The sequence below is a fragment of the Gastrolobium bilobum genome, unplaced genomic scaffold (assembly GCF_033153095.1).
Source record: "Gastrolobium bilobum isolate Gb01-03AN ecotype WA unplaced genomic scaffold, APGP_CSIRO_Gbil_v1 utg66262, whole genome shotgun sequence".
Classification (NCBI taxonomy): Eukaryota; Viridiplantae; Streptophyta; class Magnoliopsida; order Fabales; family Fabaceae; genus Gastrolobium; species Gastrolobium bilobum.
The window spans coordinates 146,313-164,972 of NW_026895848.1; the positions used below are offsets into that span (position 1 = coordinate 146,313).

The 18,660-nt window shown below is 35.8% G+C and overlaps 2 protein-coding genes across 3 annotated transcripts; both read left to right on the top strand.

Moving 5' to 3' along the window:
* The first annotated feature begins 422 nt into the window (after positions 1-422).
* On the top strand, positions 423-10,731 carry LOC133296393 (E3 ubiquitin-protein ligase UPL4). Of its 2 annotated transcripts, XM_061495362.1 has the most exons (18): positions 424-573; positions 1,202-1,867; positions 1,947-2,057; positions 2,218-2,334; positions 2,438-2,596; positions 2,694-2,855; positions 4,502-4,654; positions 4,733-4,854; positions 4,938-6,087; positions 6,239-6,322; positions 6,757-7,983; positions 8,106-8,336; positions 8,430-8,534; positions 9,513-9,593; positions 9,710-9,778; positions 9,888-10,016; positions 10,103-10,186; positions 10,307-10,731. In XM_061495362.1, exons 2-18 carry the CDS (start codon positions 1,235-1,237, stop codon positions 10,370-10,372), a joined length of 4,683 nt encoding a protein of 1,560 aa, XP_061351346.1. In that variant the 5' UTR covers positions 424-573; positions 1,202-1,234; the 3' UTR covers positions 10,373-10,731. The 2 variants fall into 2 exon arrangements, with proteins under 2 accessions (XP_061351347.1, XP_061351346.1); XM_061495363.1 differs by lacking the exons at positions 9,888-10,016; positions 10,103-10,186; positions 10,307-10,731 and having other exon boundaries at positions 423-573; positions 9,693-9,739.
* Positions 10,732-15,640: 4,909 nt separating this feature from the next.
* On the top strand, positions 15,641-18,038 carry LOC133296392 (pentatricopeptide repeat-containing protein At3g09650, chloroplastic). The gene has a single exon (XM_061495361.1). The coding sequence runs from the start codon at positions 15,709-15,711 to the stop codon at positions 17,941-17,943; it is 2,235 nt and encodes a 744-aa protein (XP_061351345.1). The 5' UTR covers positions 15,641-15,708; the 3' UTR covers positions 17,944-18,038.
* The last annotated feature ends 622 nt before the right edge of the window (positions 18,039-18,660 follow it).

Below are 18,660 nucleotides of genomic sequence, written 5' to 3' on the forward strand. Positions count from 1 at the left end.
CCAAACAACTAAAAATGTCATAACGTATAGTATAAGCTTATACTATCATATCTTACACGTGACACCAGAGCTTAGGTACCTATACGATACATTAGCCACGATGAGAAAAGCAATGATAACTGATTAAGCCATGCATCAAGCTTCATGCACCTCATGAGCAGGGTATATCTGTTCCCAAGTTATTTATAATTAACAAGGAGGCTAATTAGTAATTAACTAGAATAATCGTTTCCTTAAATATTTTCACTATCACCACCGTTTGCCTTCCAAGTTGCAAGCTTTCGTGTGCAATTACCCTCTCACCTGGTTTTCTTCAATTTATTTTCTTTTTCTTTTTCTTTCTTTTTTTTTTAATTTTCTTATAATTTTGGTAATCGTTTTTTCTCTGTTCATACCTCGATTCAATCTCTTATTTTCTCTCAGAAGAAACAATTCGGCGAAGAAGTGAGACAAAGAAGAAGAAGAAGAAGAAGAAAAGGGTTGCCTTAAAATCACCATAATATTGTTTATTTTGTTCATACAAAAACTGGGTCTTCGACTTTCTCGAAGACCGATTAAGGACTCTACAACTAGGTACTCTTAACATAAGACAACCATTGAAACTGTTGCCGTTTTGAGTCTTCAACTTCCCATGATTGTGTTCTTCACTGATCGTGTTCTTTTTGCTGACATTGTGTGTTTGTTTCTCGATCATAATTGCTTTGTCCTTTTCTTTCCCTTTTTTTGTGTTTTTTTGTGTTTTTGTTTCGTGTAACCCACGACGTTTATTCGTATTATCTATTTGTACGTGTCAATTATAGAACTTGTTGTGTTTGATTTGTTTAGTCTGAGGTTTTGGCTTGTTAACTTTTGAATTGATTTGGTTTATGTTATGCATCATCAACAGGCACAGCAGCACTATCACTTATTTTGGGGGGGGGGGGGTTGGGGGGTTAAGGATTCTGATGACTATTTAACTGGGGTAATGTTGAAAATTAAGAAAAATGGCTTCTTGTGTTAGTTTTATATTTGAGGAAAGCTTTGAATGAAGGAAGAGTTTGGTTGTTCTGGATTGGAGTTATGAACTTACCTTTTTCCTTCCATAAGAACGGAAATAACAAAATGTCAGTTTTTGGCTCATAATTCAGACTTATTTGGCCTATATATATGGTAAAGAGTTTATGATGATGAATGAAGATTGATAAGATTTTGAAATGCACAGGTGTTGATTTCCATTGGGTAATAGAAGCAATTAATGGAAAGTAGAGGCCAAAAGCGTCCAGAAATGGTAGATGAACTGCCTGCTGATAAGCGGGCGTGTAGTTCATTGGATTTTAGACCAAGTTCTTCAAACTCATCTGTTCAAACACATTTGAATTCAACACGCTCAATGGTGGAGGCCCATGATAATGACATGGATACTTCCTCATCTGCTTCAGCTTCAAGCCGATCAGAGGGAGAACCAGAAAAGGATTCAGCTTATGGATCATGTGATTCAGATGACATGGAGCAGCATCATAGCAGTCTCCATGAGTATCATAGGCGGAGACTATCCAGTGATCATGGGAAATTTAAAAATATTATATCAAGCTTGAGTGGACAGACTGAACCTTCTGCTCAATTGGCAGTACTCACTGAACTTTGTGAAATTTTGTCCTTTTGTACGGAGGGTTCACTTTCCAGCATGACTTCGGACTTATTATCACCACTACTTGTAAAGCTGGCAAAGCATGAGAGTAACCCTGATATAATGTTGTTTTCTATAAGGGCTATCACCTATATTTGTGATCTGTATCCTCGATCAGCTGGTTTTCTTGTTCGCTATGATGCTGTTCCTGCTTTGTGTGAAAGATTATTGGCTATTGAGTATCAAGATGTGGCTGAGCAGGTAATTGGTGCTTTTTCTTTGTTTATCTGTAGCATGTGTTATATATATGAATAAGATTATTGATGTTGTATTTATGTAGTGTCTCCAAGCATTGGAGAAAATATCGCGAGAGCAACCACTTGCTTGCTTACAGGCTGGGGCGATTATGGCTGTTCTAAATTATATTGACTTCTTTTCAACAAGCATACAGGTAAGCCTCTAACACAATAAGTCATCATCTTCATGAGTAATGACCATTTTTTTCTTGCTATCAATAGAAGTCAATAATATATTATTTTAATTTATTAGAGGAGTGAAGAATTATTTTCTTATTTGATGTATACTATTCTCCCATTTCCCACTTTCACCAGAGAGTGGCTCTTTCTACTGTGGTGAACATATGTAAGAAGCTTCCTTCAGAAAGCCCTTCTCCTTTCATGGAGGCTGTGCCCAGATTATGCAATCTTCTTCAGTATGAGGATCGGCAGGTAACAATGAATGGAATTCAGATGATTGTATTGCAGATTTGTATCAGTCATAAATTCATGTTCCTTTTTCAATATTTACTGACATGCTAATGTACTTCCGCAGCTTGTCGAAAACGTTGCTACCTGCTTGATTAAAATTGTGGAGCGAGTTGCTCAGTCCTCTGAAATGTTGGATGAACTTTGTAAGCATGGATTGATTCAACAGGTCACACATCTTTTAAGTTTAAATGGTCGGACAACCCTATCTCAATTAATTTATAATGTAAGCAATTTTTTATCTTTCATTTCTATACCCTAGATTTCTCTATTTTTTCGTATGAACTTTGATGTTGACATAAATCTATCATTTTGCTTGGCAGGGATTGATAGGATTACTTGTCAAACTTTCATCTGGATCAATTGAAGCCTTCAAGATTTTGTATGAGCTTAATATAAGCAGCATATTGAGAGATATATTATCTACATTTGACCTCTCACATGGAGTATCAACGTCACAACTTGTTGGTGGACATTGTAATCGGGTAGGCTTGTGTGTCTTAGATTTGACTCTATCTCGTCTTTTACCTGTGTGCGGTGACACTGTTTGGTTAATTTCCTGTTTCCAAAGTAAAAAATATTGGTATGATCATTTAGTTGTGATGAATTTGGTAATTGGTACGTTTTCATATTATTAATATATGGCCTCAATTAAATGCTCATAAATGAGAATCTAAGCCAATATTGCTGTTTTCATGTTATTAATATATGGCCGCAATTAAATGCTCATAAATTAGATTTAAGCCAATATTGCTATTTAGCCCCCCATAAATAACCTTTCTCTGCACAAAAAAGGGCAACCTGGTGTTATTAGGGATGTCAAAGCTGGCATTCTGCCCCGCCACAAAAATGGGCTAACGTGCCCAGCCCAATTTATGAAAGTGGGTTGAAAATCTCAACCTACCCCATTTTATGATGGGTTCGTGGGTCAACTTGCTTATAGTGCAAAAAACGAAAAGAGATCTAGAGATGGAGACTGAGGAGTAGTAGGGCTTAGAAGAAAAGTGAGATGTTTTACCCCAATTAAACTTAAAAAGAAATTTTAACCTGTCGAACAATCTGCCCTGTCCCGACCCACTTTACCCACCCTTAAAGCATAGGGGCTTGTGATGGATTGGCAGGTTTAAACATGTAACCCAACCTGCAGGTTAGTCGGGTCAGGCGGGTTGATCCGTCGGGGCAGACCCGTTTTGCCATCTCTAGGTCCTATAAAGCTCCCCCTCTATATAGGGTCCAAGGAAGGGTCTATAGTGGGAGACTATATGTTTGATTAATGAATCAAACTCGTGACTTCTTGGTCACATGTTGACAACACCAATCATTGTGCCAAGCTGCCCCTCATTTTCTAGAAGTAAGGAGGGAAAAAGAGCATAGTTGCCGATGAGCTTGTAGCAGAATTGGCATTTGATATGGGAGGTTTGATCCACCCAGCCACCTATCCTCCCTTAGCCTGCTGCTCGCACCTCCAATGTACCAAAAAATAAAAATCCCAAAGAAATGTCCTTCGGAGTCATCCAAAACAACCTATTAAGTTGGGAAGTCTCTATTATCCAACACGACCGTTTTTTTTTTTTTATGGAAATTTAGTAAAAGTGCATCTAGAAGGCGGCAATTAGACACATTGAACTTTAATTTTGCCAAATACATTGGTGCTGTTCAAAATTATGTAATTCAAATTCATTTTGAATATCTTTAATTCATGAACTACCAAGACCTATTTGATTATAATCATACCATGTCTCCATGATACATTTCTAATAGGTTTGGTGGGTCAAATGATTTATTATGTACTGGTCAGTTTCAATTGTGAACAGTTTTGGTGCATAAATTTTTTATTTTGGGTGAAATGATTTATTTTTCTAAAATTGTAGAACTATGTAAATATTCTATTCATTTTCATTAGAAAATGCTTATGGTATGAGCTTTATTGTTCCTATGCAATAAAAGTAATCAGATTTAAATTTTCTACTCTTGTAAATTTGTTGAAATTTGTTCTTGATATTTATTTTGTAGTGTCATTCAGAAATAGAATGAAAGGATTCTTTTCTAATGGATTCACATTTGTGTGATTTGAGAGATTTATTATAAATGATGTGGGAAAGGTTTCTCTTATATTTTTTTGACTTGCTAGGTATATGAAGTACTTAAACTGCTAAATGAGCTTCTCCCCAGCCTGGCTAAAGATCAGAATGATCAACTGGTGCTAGACAAAGAATCCTTTCTAGCTAATCACCCAGATCTCCTACAAAAGCTTGGGATAGATGTGTTTCCTATGTTGATCCAGGTTGGTTGATTTTCTTATAATTAGCTAAGTACTCTTACTTTTTTATTACATTGCAATAGCTACTTCATCCTTGCGCAGGTGTTTAATTCTGGTGCGAGTTTACATGTTTGCCATGGATGTCTATCTGTTATGTACAAGTTAGTTTGTTTGAGCAAATCTGACATGCTTGTTGAATTGCTTAAGAACGCCAGTATTTCAAGGTGAAGTAGGCCTCTTATCCTTAGAGTTGCAATATTAAATATATTTTGTTGAAGATGTTGACTTTATCTGGTTATTGTGGCAGTTTTTTGGCTGGAGTATTCACTCGAAAGGATCACCATATGCAAATGCTAGCCTTACAAATAGCTGAGATAATCCTTCAAAACTTTTCAGATAATTTTTTGAAGTTGTTTGTAAAGGAAGGTGTCTTTTTTGCCATTGATGCACTATTAACCCCAGAAAGATCGTCACAATTGATGTACCCAGTATTTAGTGGCATCCAGCTGTCATTGGACTCCAGTCAAAAGTCTGCTACAAGAGATGCCCTCAAGTGCCTATGTTATGCATTTTCGACTGGCCAATCTCCCACATCATCAGAAGCCGGAAATTGCAAACTTGACAAAGACTCTGTTTATAATCTTGCAGAGCATATAAAAACAAAATACTTAGCACCAGAAATATATGATTCTGAGAAAGGATTGACTGATGTTCTGCAGAATCTCAGGGAACTTTCTAATGTTCTGTTTAGCATGTCTACTGACAATGGTGCTCTTGCACTTCATGAGGAGAAGATCAATAATATATTATATCAAATTATGGACAAGCTTACTGGCAAGGAACAAGTTTCTACTTTTGAATTTATAGAGAGTGGAGTTGTGAAATCACTAATTAATTATTTATCTCATGGACAATATATGAGGGAAAATGAGGGAGTACAAGGTGTTTGTGGTCATAATGCTATCATAGAAAAACGATTTGAGGCTTTGGCAAGTGTGTGTATGTATGCTTCTCACCCTCTCTCTGGCGACACACCTCTCTCTATATTAATCAAGATCCTGCAGAGTGCACTGACTTCATTTGAAGCCTTCCCCATTATTCTGAGCAATGGACCAAAACAGAGAAGTTCATTTGCTACTGTTCCTAATGGGTGTCGCATTCCTTATCCTTGCCTAAAAGTCCATTTCGTCAGGGGAGAACAAGAGACTTGCTTGAGTGACTACACTGAGGATTTTCTTACTGTTGATCCATTTTCTTCTTTGCATGCCATTGAAAGATATCTATGGCCAAAGGTCAGTGTGAAAAACACAAAGGATGTAAGATCATCATCCAGCCAAGTAGTATTGCAACCAGAAAGTCCACCCCTTCAATCACCATCAAATGCAAATTCCTGCCGAGTTGAAATTCCGGTAATTTTGGGGCCTTCTGACATGTCATCAGATCTACGTGAAACACAGGTAATATTTGTAACCATGGTTATTAATTTACTGAAATGGCAGGCTAGTTCTGTCATCTGTGTGTTTTTTCCTTGTAAATTTGTCTTATTTTTGGGGAATGAGAGGTTGTTTCCTAATTTAGTTTTTATTTTCAACTGAACTTGTGTTGCAGGGAGAAGAGCCAAATTTGTCAGAGCCTAGACCTGATCAAGCAATCAATTTCAGTGCTGGGGAATCATCATCCTCCGGAACTCAGGTTGTTATCATATTATTAGTTAGTTGATAATGCAGAATATTCTTGGTTATTTTTTGTGTCCAACTAAGTTCATATTTATGCTATATAGTTGTTCTTGGCATGTTGGTTTTCCTAAATGTGTCATTTTACGGTTTTATAGACCAAAATTATATATTTTCTAATTATTGGAGGATGATCTTCCATTAGATTAGTGACATGGGTTAATATTGTTGTCTGCGTATATTTTGGTATTCTTAAATTAACATTTGCTAGTTGTGCATTGTTCTTGTATCTGTTGTATGTGTGTGTGCATTGTTCTTAAATTAACATGCGCGCGCGCACGCGCATAGGCACCTACACGCGCACGCGCACCAACATTAATTTCTAATTTATCATGATAACAAATATATTATATGTGCAATTTATATTTAAACTTTTGTGCCCATATCTAACAGGGGTATGCAGAGGAAGGACTGGAATTCAATGCAGAACCAGACTCGAAACTAGAAAAACAGCATCCTGAATCTTGTAGCCATGAAGCTGTTCAAAAACTTGTTTTTTACCTTGATGGACAGCGTCTGAATCATAAATTGACACTATATCAGGCAATTCTTTGCCAAATAATAAAACAAAATGATTGTTTTTCTAGTGCAAAAATGTGGAGTCAAGTGCATAGATTAACCTATAGAAGGGCTGAGAAATGGGAGGACATAATGCCTCCAGAATGTCATTCTTCACCTCAAGATTTCTCTAATGATAAAGTTTTAGCTTATTATCAGCATGCTCCTTTTTTGTCAGACATGTTCTCTTGTGAACTTGTTTCTGATTTGGAGAAGTCAAGTCCAACTTATGATATTTTGTTTCTTCTTAAAATCTTGGAAGGATTGAACAGATTTATGTTTCACCTTATGTCTCGGGAAAGAATTTGTGCTTTTGCTGAAGGGAAAGTTGATAACTTGGATGGCCTAAAAATAACAGTTCATTCTGTCCCACAAAATGAGTTTGTGAGCAGTAAGTTGACGGAGAAGTTGGAGCAACAGATGAGGGACTCTATGGCTGTCTCCACTGGTGGTATGCCTTTGTGGTGTAATCAGTTAATAGCTTCCTGTCCTTTCCTATTTAGTTTTGAGGCAAGGTGCAAGTACTTCAAATTGGAAGCGTTTGGTCAGCCTCAAATCCAACATCTTCTGTCTTACAACAACTCAGGAACAGTAAGTGATAGGCGACTGAGCCTCAGTGGATTGCCTCGAAAGAAGTTCTTAGTTTATCGCCACCGGATCCTGGAGTCTGCTGCACAAATGATGGACCTACATGCCAGTCATAAAGTGGTTCTTGAAGTGGAATATGATGAAGAAGTAGGCACTGGTCTTGGACCAACTTTAGAATTTTATACCTTGGTGTGCCAGGAGTTCCAAAAATCTGGCTTGGGCATGTGGAGAGAGGATGCTTCTTCCTTTTCCCTCAAGACAAACTTGCAGGATGAGGAAATCGGAATTTATTCCTTTTATGGACTCTTTCCTCGTCCATGGTCGTTAATGCAAGATACATCCAGTGGCGTACAGTTCTCTGAAGTAACAAAGAAATTTTCCCTTTTTGGCCAAGTTGTAGCTAAAGCACTTCAAGATGGAAGGGTCTTAGATCTCCACTTCTCTAAAGCCTTCTATAAACTTTTTCTTGGAAAGGTATCCAATTCTGGGTGCAATTAATGAACTTCACATTAGCTTGCAACCCAGCAACATGTAGTAACATGTTTAATGATGGTCATTATAACTGACTCTATTTGCTTATTACCATGTCTTTTTAGGAACTTTCTTTGTATGACATACAGTCAATTGATCCTGGACTTGGTAGGGTGCTGCTAGAGTTTCAAGCACTAGTTAACCGGAAAAGGTTTCTGGAATCTGTCTGTGGAGGGAATTCTGAGTTGGAATATGGATTAAGATTTCGTGATACCAGAATTGAGGATCTTTGTCTTGATTTTACTCTTCCTGGTTATCCTGACATTGTTCTTGCTTCAAAGCCTGATCATACAATGGTAAGGCATTGCTTGATATTTTGGCAATTCAATTTTCATTTTGATCCTTTCAATGATAAAATACAAACTTGATGTATTCATCCTTTTTGGTAGGTAAATATGAGAAACCTGGGGGATTATGTTTCACTTATTGTCGATGCAACTGTGAGCTCCGGAATTTCAAGACAAGTTGAAGCTTTTAAATCTGGCTTTAACCAGGTCTCACTTTGTCTTGATAATGGTTGAAATAATTTCTAGCTGCTTCTAATTTTATTTTGTGTTTTTTAAAAAAATGTCCCACTGTTCAAAATGAGAACCTTTTTGGTTGTTATAGTCATTCTTCACTTTCACTATAAAAGTTGGAGAGAATTACATAAAAAAAACAAAAAAAAAACCACTCCTCGTTAAACCCGACTAGCGAGTGTGGGATGGAGCCGTGGAGGAAATCCTTATATGTAGTCTTACCCTTACATAATTGCACAGTTGGAGAGAATTACATCTCAAGAAAAAAAAATGCCCAAAAGAATTGAGATTTACATAATACATTATGATCAAAATGAACAAAACAAAAGTATAAGTGCTATTGTCTGTCGTATGGTTTGAAAGGGTTACATGATGTGATATGCTTTTTCAATTGACCCTATACAAGTTTTACAATTGTTGCTAGTATTCTTAGGGTCATCGTCCAATAGCTGTCAGAACTTCTTGCATATCTTTGTGTTTGGCATCGACATTTTATTGTACTTCATCTTGTGACCTCATTTTCATTATGCTTTTAAATGCTTAAATCCATAGCAAATTAGAACCGGGATTCACTGAGTTGCTCTCATAATCTCAATTTTGTTCTGTTCTCGATGATTTAGCTGCCCCTGGACTTAAGGGAAACATTGGGGGGAGAATGAAAGAGAGAAGTCTGATGCTCAAGACTCCTGAACCTAGGTCCATGAAAATTCTTGGACCATTACACTGCTTAAATATGATACCTTTGTTTAATATATTATCAGAACTTGGAGTAGGTGTGTTGTGTCTTGACTGTCTTCTAAGTCATTCCCGTGTTCATAGCAAGCCATCATGATCAGTAGAATGAATATTAAGTTTCATTTAGGATTTACTGTTTACAAGACTGCTCTTCAATTTCTTGTATATCTTCATTATGATTCTCATTCCTTTTTTTTAAAACTTGTTTTCAACTTTCAGGTTTTCCCCATTGAACATCTTTCAATTTTCAATGAAGAAGAACTTGAGCGTATGCTTTGTGGAGAGCATGATTCTTGGGCTGTACGTATAAATTCCAATTTTTTTTAATCAATTTGTATAAATGTCCTTTTCTTGTAGAGGAAAAGAAAAGCAATAAAAAATAAAAAAACTGAAGTGTAGTAATGCCTTGTTAGCAGATCAATGAACTTGCAGATCACATTAAGTTCGATCATGGGTACACTGCCAGCAGTCCTCCCATTGTTAATGTAAGCATTCATGTACTTTTAGATACTTTTTGATCTCATGCTCTGAATCATTTTTAATTTTGTAACCTGATTCTCATAAGTTATGAATTACCAACTGCTGTGGACTCAGTTATTGGAAATTATCCAAGAGTTTGACAATGAACAGCGACGAGCATTTCTGCAGTTTGTGACTGGCACACCTCGGCTTCCTCCAGGAGGATTGGCATCTCTTAATCCCAAGTTAACTATTGTCCGAAAGGTCTATATAATTTTCAATCTGGCTTTTGTACTTTACATATATTTTTTCTTTGTATTATTTCCTCATACTCTTTGGTGTTTTAACAGCATTGTAGCAACCGGGCTGACACGGACCTACCTAGCGTGATGACTTGCGCAAATTATCTTAAACTACCTCCGTACTCATCAAAAGTACTTTATCAGTTTTCATTATTTCATATATTAGTAGAAAAAAGCACATTAAACAAATTTTAGGAAATGATTTTCTTGCTTTTGAGCCTAAACGTTGTTTGGCACTCCATTCAATTTCAGGAAAGGATGAAAGAGAAGCTCCTGTATGCCATAACAGAGGGTCAAGGATCTTTCCACCTTTCATAACTTAATTATTCTCTTGCCTGGATCCGTATTTGGATTCTGAAGCTGTAATTATTAGTTGGTAATTGATAGTAACATAGATAAGGGTGTTAACAAGTTGCTGGCAGTGGTCTCAGTTGAGTTACTGGCAGTGGTGGTCACAACGAGTTACTTGGGGATGAAGCTCCTGTTCTTCACTGACTACAATTGTTGGGGGTGTGTACATAGCTTGCTGATAATTAGTTGACTGACTTGTGTCAGCTGTACAGAAACGGATGGCACTTTCCCTGGTCACGCTTTGTTATTTGGTGTATAGTTTCGTGTACAGGAACCTTAATGACTATTAGTATTTTACATGCAATGATAATAGCTGCTATCTTTGCTCCTGCTACATCTGTGATTGTTTATATTACATTTGTTTTTACATGAAATTCCATGCCACTTTTTTTACTTCCATTTACAGTTGTGCAGTGTTACAGGAAAAAAAATAAAAACTTGAGATGACTTGAACTCAGATTAAAGCCAACTTCTAATTTTGCCGAGTTTTGATTGTGAAATTTTAGTGGTGTCATAACTCCCCCTCATTTGAAGGCTAGTGGTTTTGTTCATGACTTTCAGTTGTGTTGGAGTGGAGGAATGTATGTAGAAGTATGGTTATTATTAGGGTATCGGTGTTTTTTGTCAGAAAATTTGTGGATAACTTAACAGTGAGGGATGATGATTGCACATTCACTTCATTTGCATGCTTCTACAATTAGAATAATATGTACAGTTGTTGTAGTTTGTGAATGCAGCAACAGCCCAAGAATATTTGATACTTGATTCCTTGTAATAGCTGAAAGAGTGGTAAGCGAACTATGACATCAGAAAGAAATAAAAAAAAAAAAAAAAAAACAGATCATAAATCGAGAAATTGAATGTTAATCAATCGAGGAAGGAAAGGAAACCTTACCCTTTTTTTTTTGGAGAGTTTCATATAGCAGTTTTTGATTCTTTTTTCTTTGTCAGAAACTTTCTGCCATATTGAAGGAAATGTTCAGCCACGAGGGAAATGGCCACAATCATTTAGTGTTGTTATTCTTCTTTCATATATTTTTTCTAATGCGTGGATATTTTGTTATATATAACAACCATGGTCACACACACACACATGCTTTATGTTAAAGATTATTCGCTATTGCAATTGGTGCTTGTTCATTTATTTGTCTTACACGCCTTTTATATGTGTGTGTGCGATGTAAAATTAAAGTTATTAGATATAAACGAATTCAGTGATTAAAATTAAGAATGCAATTTTCGTAGATAAAGATCAGCTTTTATAAAGATCAGCTTTAAATGAATCATAACTATACACATGTTGTTGCTGTACGTAAAGCGGCTGCAGAAATAATATAATTAATTATATATATATATATATATATATATATATATATATATATATATATATATTTGTGTGTGGGTGAATATGGTTAATTTATTTTGATGTAAGAATAAAAAGACTTATATTAATTTTTAATTGTTGATTCATATTTATTCATGACTTACATAATTAATAAATTAAAGTTATTGGATATAAACGAAATCAGTGATTGAAATTAAGAATGCAATTTTCGTAGATAAAGATCAGCTTATATCGGGTTTATATATCTATATATCTATATATATATATTAGTTTATGATTCTGGTTGTGGCGAATTCGCTAAGAAGTTCAGAACACATGGATTGACTAAGGATTTCTCTCCTGTGTCATTCCGGAATGTTATGAACTCTCATCATCTGCTAAGAATACCTTACCATTTGAGTTGTGGCTTGGTCGTGGACAGCCAATAAATCCCTACTTAAGGGCTCATCTTATTGATTTGCTTCGTAAGTCGTATCTACCCAAAGAATGCAAATTGTATCCAGAGGACATCTGTTCTGAAGATGCTCGGGATTTTATTGACTCTACAGTAAGATCATTTGACACCGGTGTCAAATTTAAAGTTTGATATCTTATCTGAGAGCCTTTAGATAAAAAAAAATCAATTGTGTCACATGCTTATAAATCAGAGTCATTGATCTTTTTTGATCTAACAGCTCTCATATGAGGTGTCAAACTTTAAATTTGACATCGGTGTCAAAGGATCCTACCTAGGGGTGTTAACGGGCAGCCGAGCTTTGATTTTAAAAGGCTAAGCCTGTATTTAAATGCGTCAGTCTGACCAAGCCAACATGTTACCTGTTATAAATATTATTATCGGCCCGTGGCCTGACTTATTTACAAAAAATAAAAGTCTGGTTTAGCCTGTTTAAAAAAAAATAACAAAAATTTATCCAAACAGAATATACAATCAACAACACTAGTAATTCTATAAATATCATAAATTCAATGTACATCCAAACAACATAATATATAACAAAATCATTCAAAAAGTCTATTTAACCAATAAAATGAGATGAAATGAATTGAGGAGAAAGAGAGGCTATTACAAGTAATATAAAAAATATAAAAAAAAAAATATTAGGCCAGCCTGAGAGGCTCCAAGGCCGAACTTTTGAATGAGAGCCCGAGGCTTTTTTATTAAACGAGCTTTTATATAAGTTCAAGTCTGCTGCCAACAACCAACATGTAAGTTCAGGCTTTCACGAGCCGAGCCAAAGGCCCCTGATTCGTTTAGCACCCCTAATCCTACCCCATATATATATATATATATATATATATATATATATATATATATATATATATATATATTTGTGTGTGTGTGTGTAATGTCTCAAGCATTGGAGAACATATGGCGGGAGTGAATTTAACATAATAATATCACGTGGGAGGATTCTAACAATAAAAAAAGTAAATTAATGGTGATAAGATAAGAGATAGAAAAAAACATTAAGATAAGAAGTTATAAAATTATTACTATTGATAAGTTTATTGATGGTTATGATTCTCTCAAATATGTTAAATAACATATAAGAGGATTTATTTTCAAATATCGTAGAGTTGTAAAAAAAAATTTACCGTGGTATAATACAAATGAAAATCTTAGTCATAATATTGTTGTTATTTTTATATAAATTTAATTTGATCTATTTGATCAATGTGCCACCGATTAAACCAGTTACCCATCGATATAAATTCAATATAGTATTTATTAAATTCAATTCTATTTAACTATATAAATACAAAAATGTTAAATTTATATCTCAAGTAATATAATAATAATTATATTCTTTTACGAAGTAAAAAGAAAAGAAAAATACAGCGTATGGGGAACTTCCAAACAGACAATAGAGTTTATTAATTTAAGATAAATTAATTTTCTTAAGAAACTCATTCAATTAAAAAAATTATGATTAATATGATTAGAAAAGGAATACGCATGTTTAAGTAAATATATACAGGGATTTTATTCTAGGTGAGAGGTGTGGGTAATTATGTAATAATTTGTGTATTCAATTCATATATATATATATATATATATATATATATATATATGAGTTTGTTTTTTCTAAAGTTACTTTAGATAACTTCATCTAATGTTCATCAAAATGACGTCGTTTTGGGGCGGAAATCATGGTATTTTTATAATTTTAATTTATTTCAGGGTTATAATAGTCTTTATCATTCTAAATTTTTAATTTTTCAACCCAAAACGACGTCGTTTCAATGAACATTAGACAAAGTTGTCTAAAGTAACATTAGATACTTTTTTCCCTATATATATATATATATATGTTTCTTACATTAAGAGATAAATTTTATCTCCTACATTCATGTAACAGTATTTTGAGCCTATATTTTTTTTCTTCTCTTTAGTTCACATGATTTCATATGGGTCTCATACACTTTTATATATGTATAGGGTATAAATCTCAGAGAAAATTCCCTTTCGGGTCTTAACAAAAAGTACGAAATTTATTTTAGTTCCTTATAAAAAAAAAGTATCCATATTTATCCTTTTTGAGAAACTAATATAACTTTTTTTTTATTTAAGAGGAACCACAATTTTAAAAAAATGGAAGTTAGGAGAGATCACAAATCAAATTTTTTTAAAGGAATAAAATATGTTTTGTGTTTTTTTGTATTTACTCTAGATTTTATTTAAGATGGGAAAGAATGATCCCATGAGAAATATTTTTCTTATGTGATTGGAGATAACTATCTCATATTATACACTCATCAAATTGTGTCAGCTTTTTCTTTTTTCTTTTTATTTTTTTAAAGTGTGGACCCCACATATTTATCTCACACAATGTTATAAAAACCGGACTGACCTGGCCAGGTCGACCCGGAAACCAGTGAACCGGTCATGTAACTGGTCCAGTTTTCATATTGGACCGGCCATGTTACAGAACCGCTGTGACCCAGTGCGACCTGGCCGATTTTCACAAAAATCGGTGACTCGGTCCGTTCAACCAGTGACCCAACCCGGTTTGCAAAAAAAAAAAAACTAATTTATTCTCATCAATTGATTTCTTCCTTTTTTAACTCTCAAACACAAATGATTTGTTTTCCTTTGAAATATTTGAGCGATTTGTAGCTTATTAATTTACATAGATTATGTACTTACAACACTAATATTATCTTGGTTATGCAATATGTAGGGAATTTTGATTTGATTTATAGGTAAAAATATCGTTTACTGAACCTGAAGTATAACAAATATTATATGTTTGATTACTTTTTTATTGGATAATGATATGTAATTTATTATTTTTCGGGAGATGTTATAGTTACTACTTCTTTTTCTTACTACCTCTTACTACCAAATCTTAACCATTGATTTTCGTTAATGTAATGGTTACAATTTATTAAGTCATACTTATTAATTAATTATTAATTTTTAATAAATTATAACTGTTGGATTGGTAGAAGTCAACGGTTAAAGATTTGGTAGTAAAAAAAAAGAAGTAGCAAGTATCACTTTTCCCTTATTTTTTATATTAAAATATTTAAAATTAGTATTTTTTTTTTTACAGGTATTTTAGTATATTTATAATTTTTTTAATATAAATTATAAATTTACATATATTTACCAAGTCTTACGAGTTGAACCAGTGATCCACTGGTTAACCCAATGACCCGTACCTCGACCAGTTCGATAAGCGGGCCGAATTTAATAACATTAATGTCACACACATAAAAGAACTACTATCTCAACATTAGTTACTCTCGTATAAAATATATAATTGTATTTAAGACATAACTTGCAAACCCAATGTTTCCACGTATGTGAAGCAGACATGGAAGGAAAAATATGAGGACGGAACACGAAAGAGCGTTGTTGGTTGGAATTCCATTACAGCAACACACAAATATCTACCTCCTTATCCAAACAAACCTCTTATCTCTGGTTTCCCCAAATGGAGAAAGAGCAACAATGAACTCTGCTACTCTTTCACAACCTCAACCTCAACGTCACTTCTCACCAACATCTAAACCATACCCACTTCCTCACACTCTCACACTTCACCACTCTTATTCTTTCAAACTCACCACCAAAACCACGCGCTCCTTTCTCGTCAACCACACCAACCCTTCAGACCTGTCACTCACCACCACGACCACAACCACAACCACATTCACAACCGAACCACGCGACCAGGAACTGTTATTACTCTTACGTCAGAGGAAAACAGAGGAAGCATGGCTTGTTTACACTAAATGCACCCACATTCCTAACGCCACTTGCCTGAGTCGTTTGGTGTCTCAATTGTCCTTCCAGAACACGCTCTCCGCTCTCACGCGCGCCCAATCCATCATCACGCGCCTCCGCCATGAAAGCCAGCTCCATCGCCTTGACGCCAATTGCCTCGGCCTCCTCGCCGTCGCTGCTGCTAAGGCCGGCCATACCCTCTACGCCGCCTCCGTTGTTAAGTCCATGCTCCGTTCCGGCTATCTCCCCCACGTCAAGGCCTGGAGCGCCGTCGTCAGCCGCCTCGCCTCTTCCGGCGACGACGGTCCCGCCGAGGCCCTCAAGATTTTCAAGGCCGTCACGCGCCGCGTTAGGAAGTTCTCCGACCCCGACATGGTGGCGGAGTCGCGGCCTGACACGGTGGCTGTGAACGCTGCGCTCAACGCGTGCGCCATTTTGGGTGATAGTAAGAAGTTCTTGCAAGTGTTTGATGAAATGCCCCAGTTAGGTGTTGTGCCCGATGCGTTGAGTTATAACATAATGATGAAGCTGTGTTGTAGAGTTGATAGGAAAGACTTGCTTGTGTTTGTGTTGGAGAGGATTCTTCAGTTGGGGATTCCTCTGTGTATGACTACTTTGACTTCCCTGGTTTCTGCTTATGTTGATTTTGGTGATTTGGGGTCAGCTGAGAAAATTGTTCAAGCCATGAGAGATCAAAGGAGAGATCTTTGCAAGATACTAAGGGATTCCAATTCAGAATATTTGGGTGGTGGAAGTGATGATTCTGTTTTTCAGAAATTGCTTCCAAATTTGATGAATCAAAGTGGCAGCATTGAGCCACCCTTGTTGACACAAGCATATGCTCCAAACACTAGACTTTACACTACTCTAATGAAAGGTTATATGAAGGCAGGGCGTGTCACTGACACAGTGAGGATGCTTGAGGCAATGCGTCATCAGGATGATAGTGGAAGTCACCCTGACCATGTGTCCTACACCACTGTGGTTTCAGCACTTGTGAAGGTGGGTTCAATGGACCGGGCTCGTCAAGTTCTTGCTGAAATGACAAGAATTGGTGTGCCTGCTAATAGGATAACCTACAATATTCTTCTTAAGGGTTACTGCAAAAAGTTACAGATAGACATGGCAAGAGAGTTGCTTAAGGAGATGGCTGATGATGCAGGGATTCAACCTGATGCGGTGTCCTATAATATACTGATTGATGGATGTATATTGATTGATGACAGTTCTGGTGCTCTTGCCTTCTTTAATGAGATGAGGGCAAGAGGAATAGCTCCAACCAAGATTAGTTACACAACTTTGATGAAAGCTTTTGCACTATCAGGTCAACCAAAGCTTGCTCGCAAGGTCTTTGATGAGATGGTCAATGATCCTCGAGTGAAGGTGGATTTAATCGCCTGGAACATGTTGGTTGAAGGATATTGTAAGATGGGGATGCTTGAAGAAGCTAAGAAAGTGATTCAAATGATGAAGGAGAAAGGATTTTACCCTGATGTGAGTACTTATGGCAGCTTAGCCAATGCAATTGCATTAGCAAGAAAACCAGGAGAGGCACTTCTACTTTGGAATGAAGTGAAGGAGAGGTGGGAGTTGGGAAAGGAGAGGGACAAATGTGATTCTTCTGTTCCACCATTGAAACCAGATGAAGGGCTTTTGGATGCTCTGGCTGATATTTGTGTGAGGGCTGCTTTCTTTAGAAAGGCCTTGGAAATTGTGGCATGCATGGAAGAGAATGGGATATCTCCCAACAAGACCAAGTTTACTAGAATCTATGTGGAAATGCATTCAAGAATGTTTACTAGTAAGCATGCTTCACAGGCTAGAAGAGACAGAAGAATAGAGAGGAAAAGAGCAGCTGAGGCTTTCAAGTTTTGGTTGGGTTTGCCTAATTCTTATTATGGAAGTGAGTGGCGGTTAGAACCTATTGATGGGTATGACACTACCTCTGATTCGGTTTAATTGTTTGCCCCTACTCCATTATGAAACTGAGGGGAGGGGACACATATACACTTTAAAGTAGAAAACAATGTAACTAAAAAAAATGGCGATTTTGCTCTCATAATGTATTTATTTTTTGGGATTAAATGTTTCTACAGTAAATAAGTTATTTACATTCGCTTTAAAGATGATGTCGTTTTGGATTGAAAAATTAAAAAATTATAATAATAAAAATTATTATATTCTTGAAATAAATTATAATTACAAAAATATTTTTATTTTTGTCTTAAAATGATCTTATTTTAGGGTTAATGTATATAAGTTATCTACCGTAGAAAAAGTAAACCCTTCTTTTTTTTTCATTAAAACTTAGTGTTTCAACACGAAAACAATACTCCCGATTAAATATTAAATATATCACTTAATAAAGCCCCTTGGTGCCGATTGCCCAAGTTGTTGGGTAAAGTTGAATTCATCTAATCAATCTGATTAAGGAGTTCTCTCAAAATCAAAGTCAGAATTCATCCAATCAATCTGTAATAAAAGGAAGAGTTTTTACTTTTGGTGGTTAGGAAGCGGTATAAACTTTTGGAGTTACCCAACCCTAATTATCTTTTTGAGACGAGTTGGCTCCCTCCGGTATCCCCACGAGCTTTGACTCTTTGAGCCGGCTATGAGACTAATCCGGAGTGCGGGGGAACAGTGATGACTAAAGGTTCAGCCCCTCCCCAAGAATGC

Coding starts and splice junctions, on each gene's coding strand:
- LOC133296393 (XM_061495362.1), top strand. CDS start 1,235: ATGGAAAGTAGAGGCCAAAAGCGTCCAGAAATGGTAGATGAACTGCCT. Junction 6,323..6,756: donor CATCATCCTCCGGAACTCAG/GTTGTTATCATA, acceptor CATATCTAACAG/GGGTATGCAGAGGAAGGACT. Junction 9,779..9,887: donor GCAGTCCTCCCATTGTTAAT/GTAAGCATTCAT, acceptor CTGTGGACTCAG/TTATTGGAAATTATCCAAGA.
- LOC133296392 (XM_061495361.1), top strand. CDS start 15,709: ATGAACTCTGCTACTCTTTCACAACCTCAACCTCAACGTCACTTCTCA.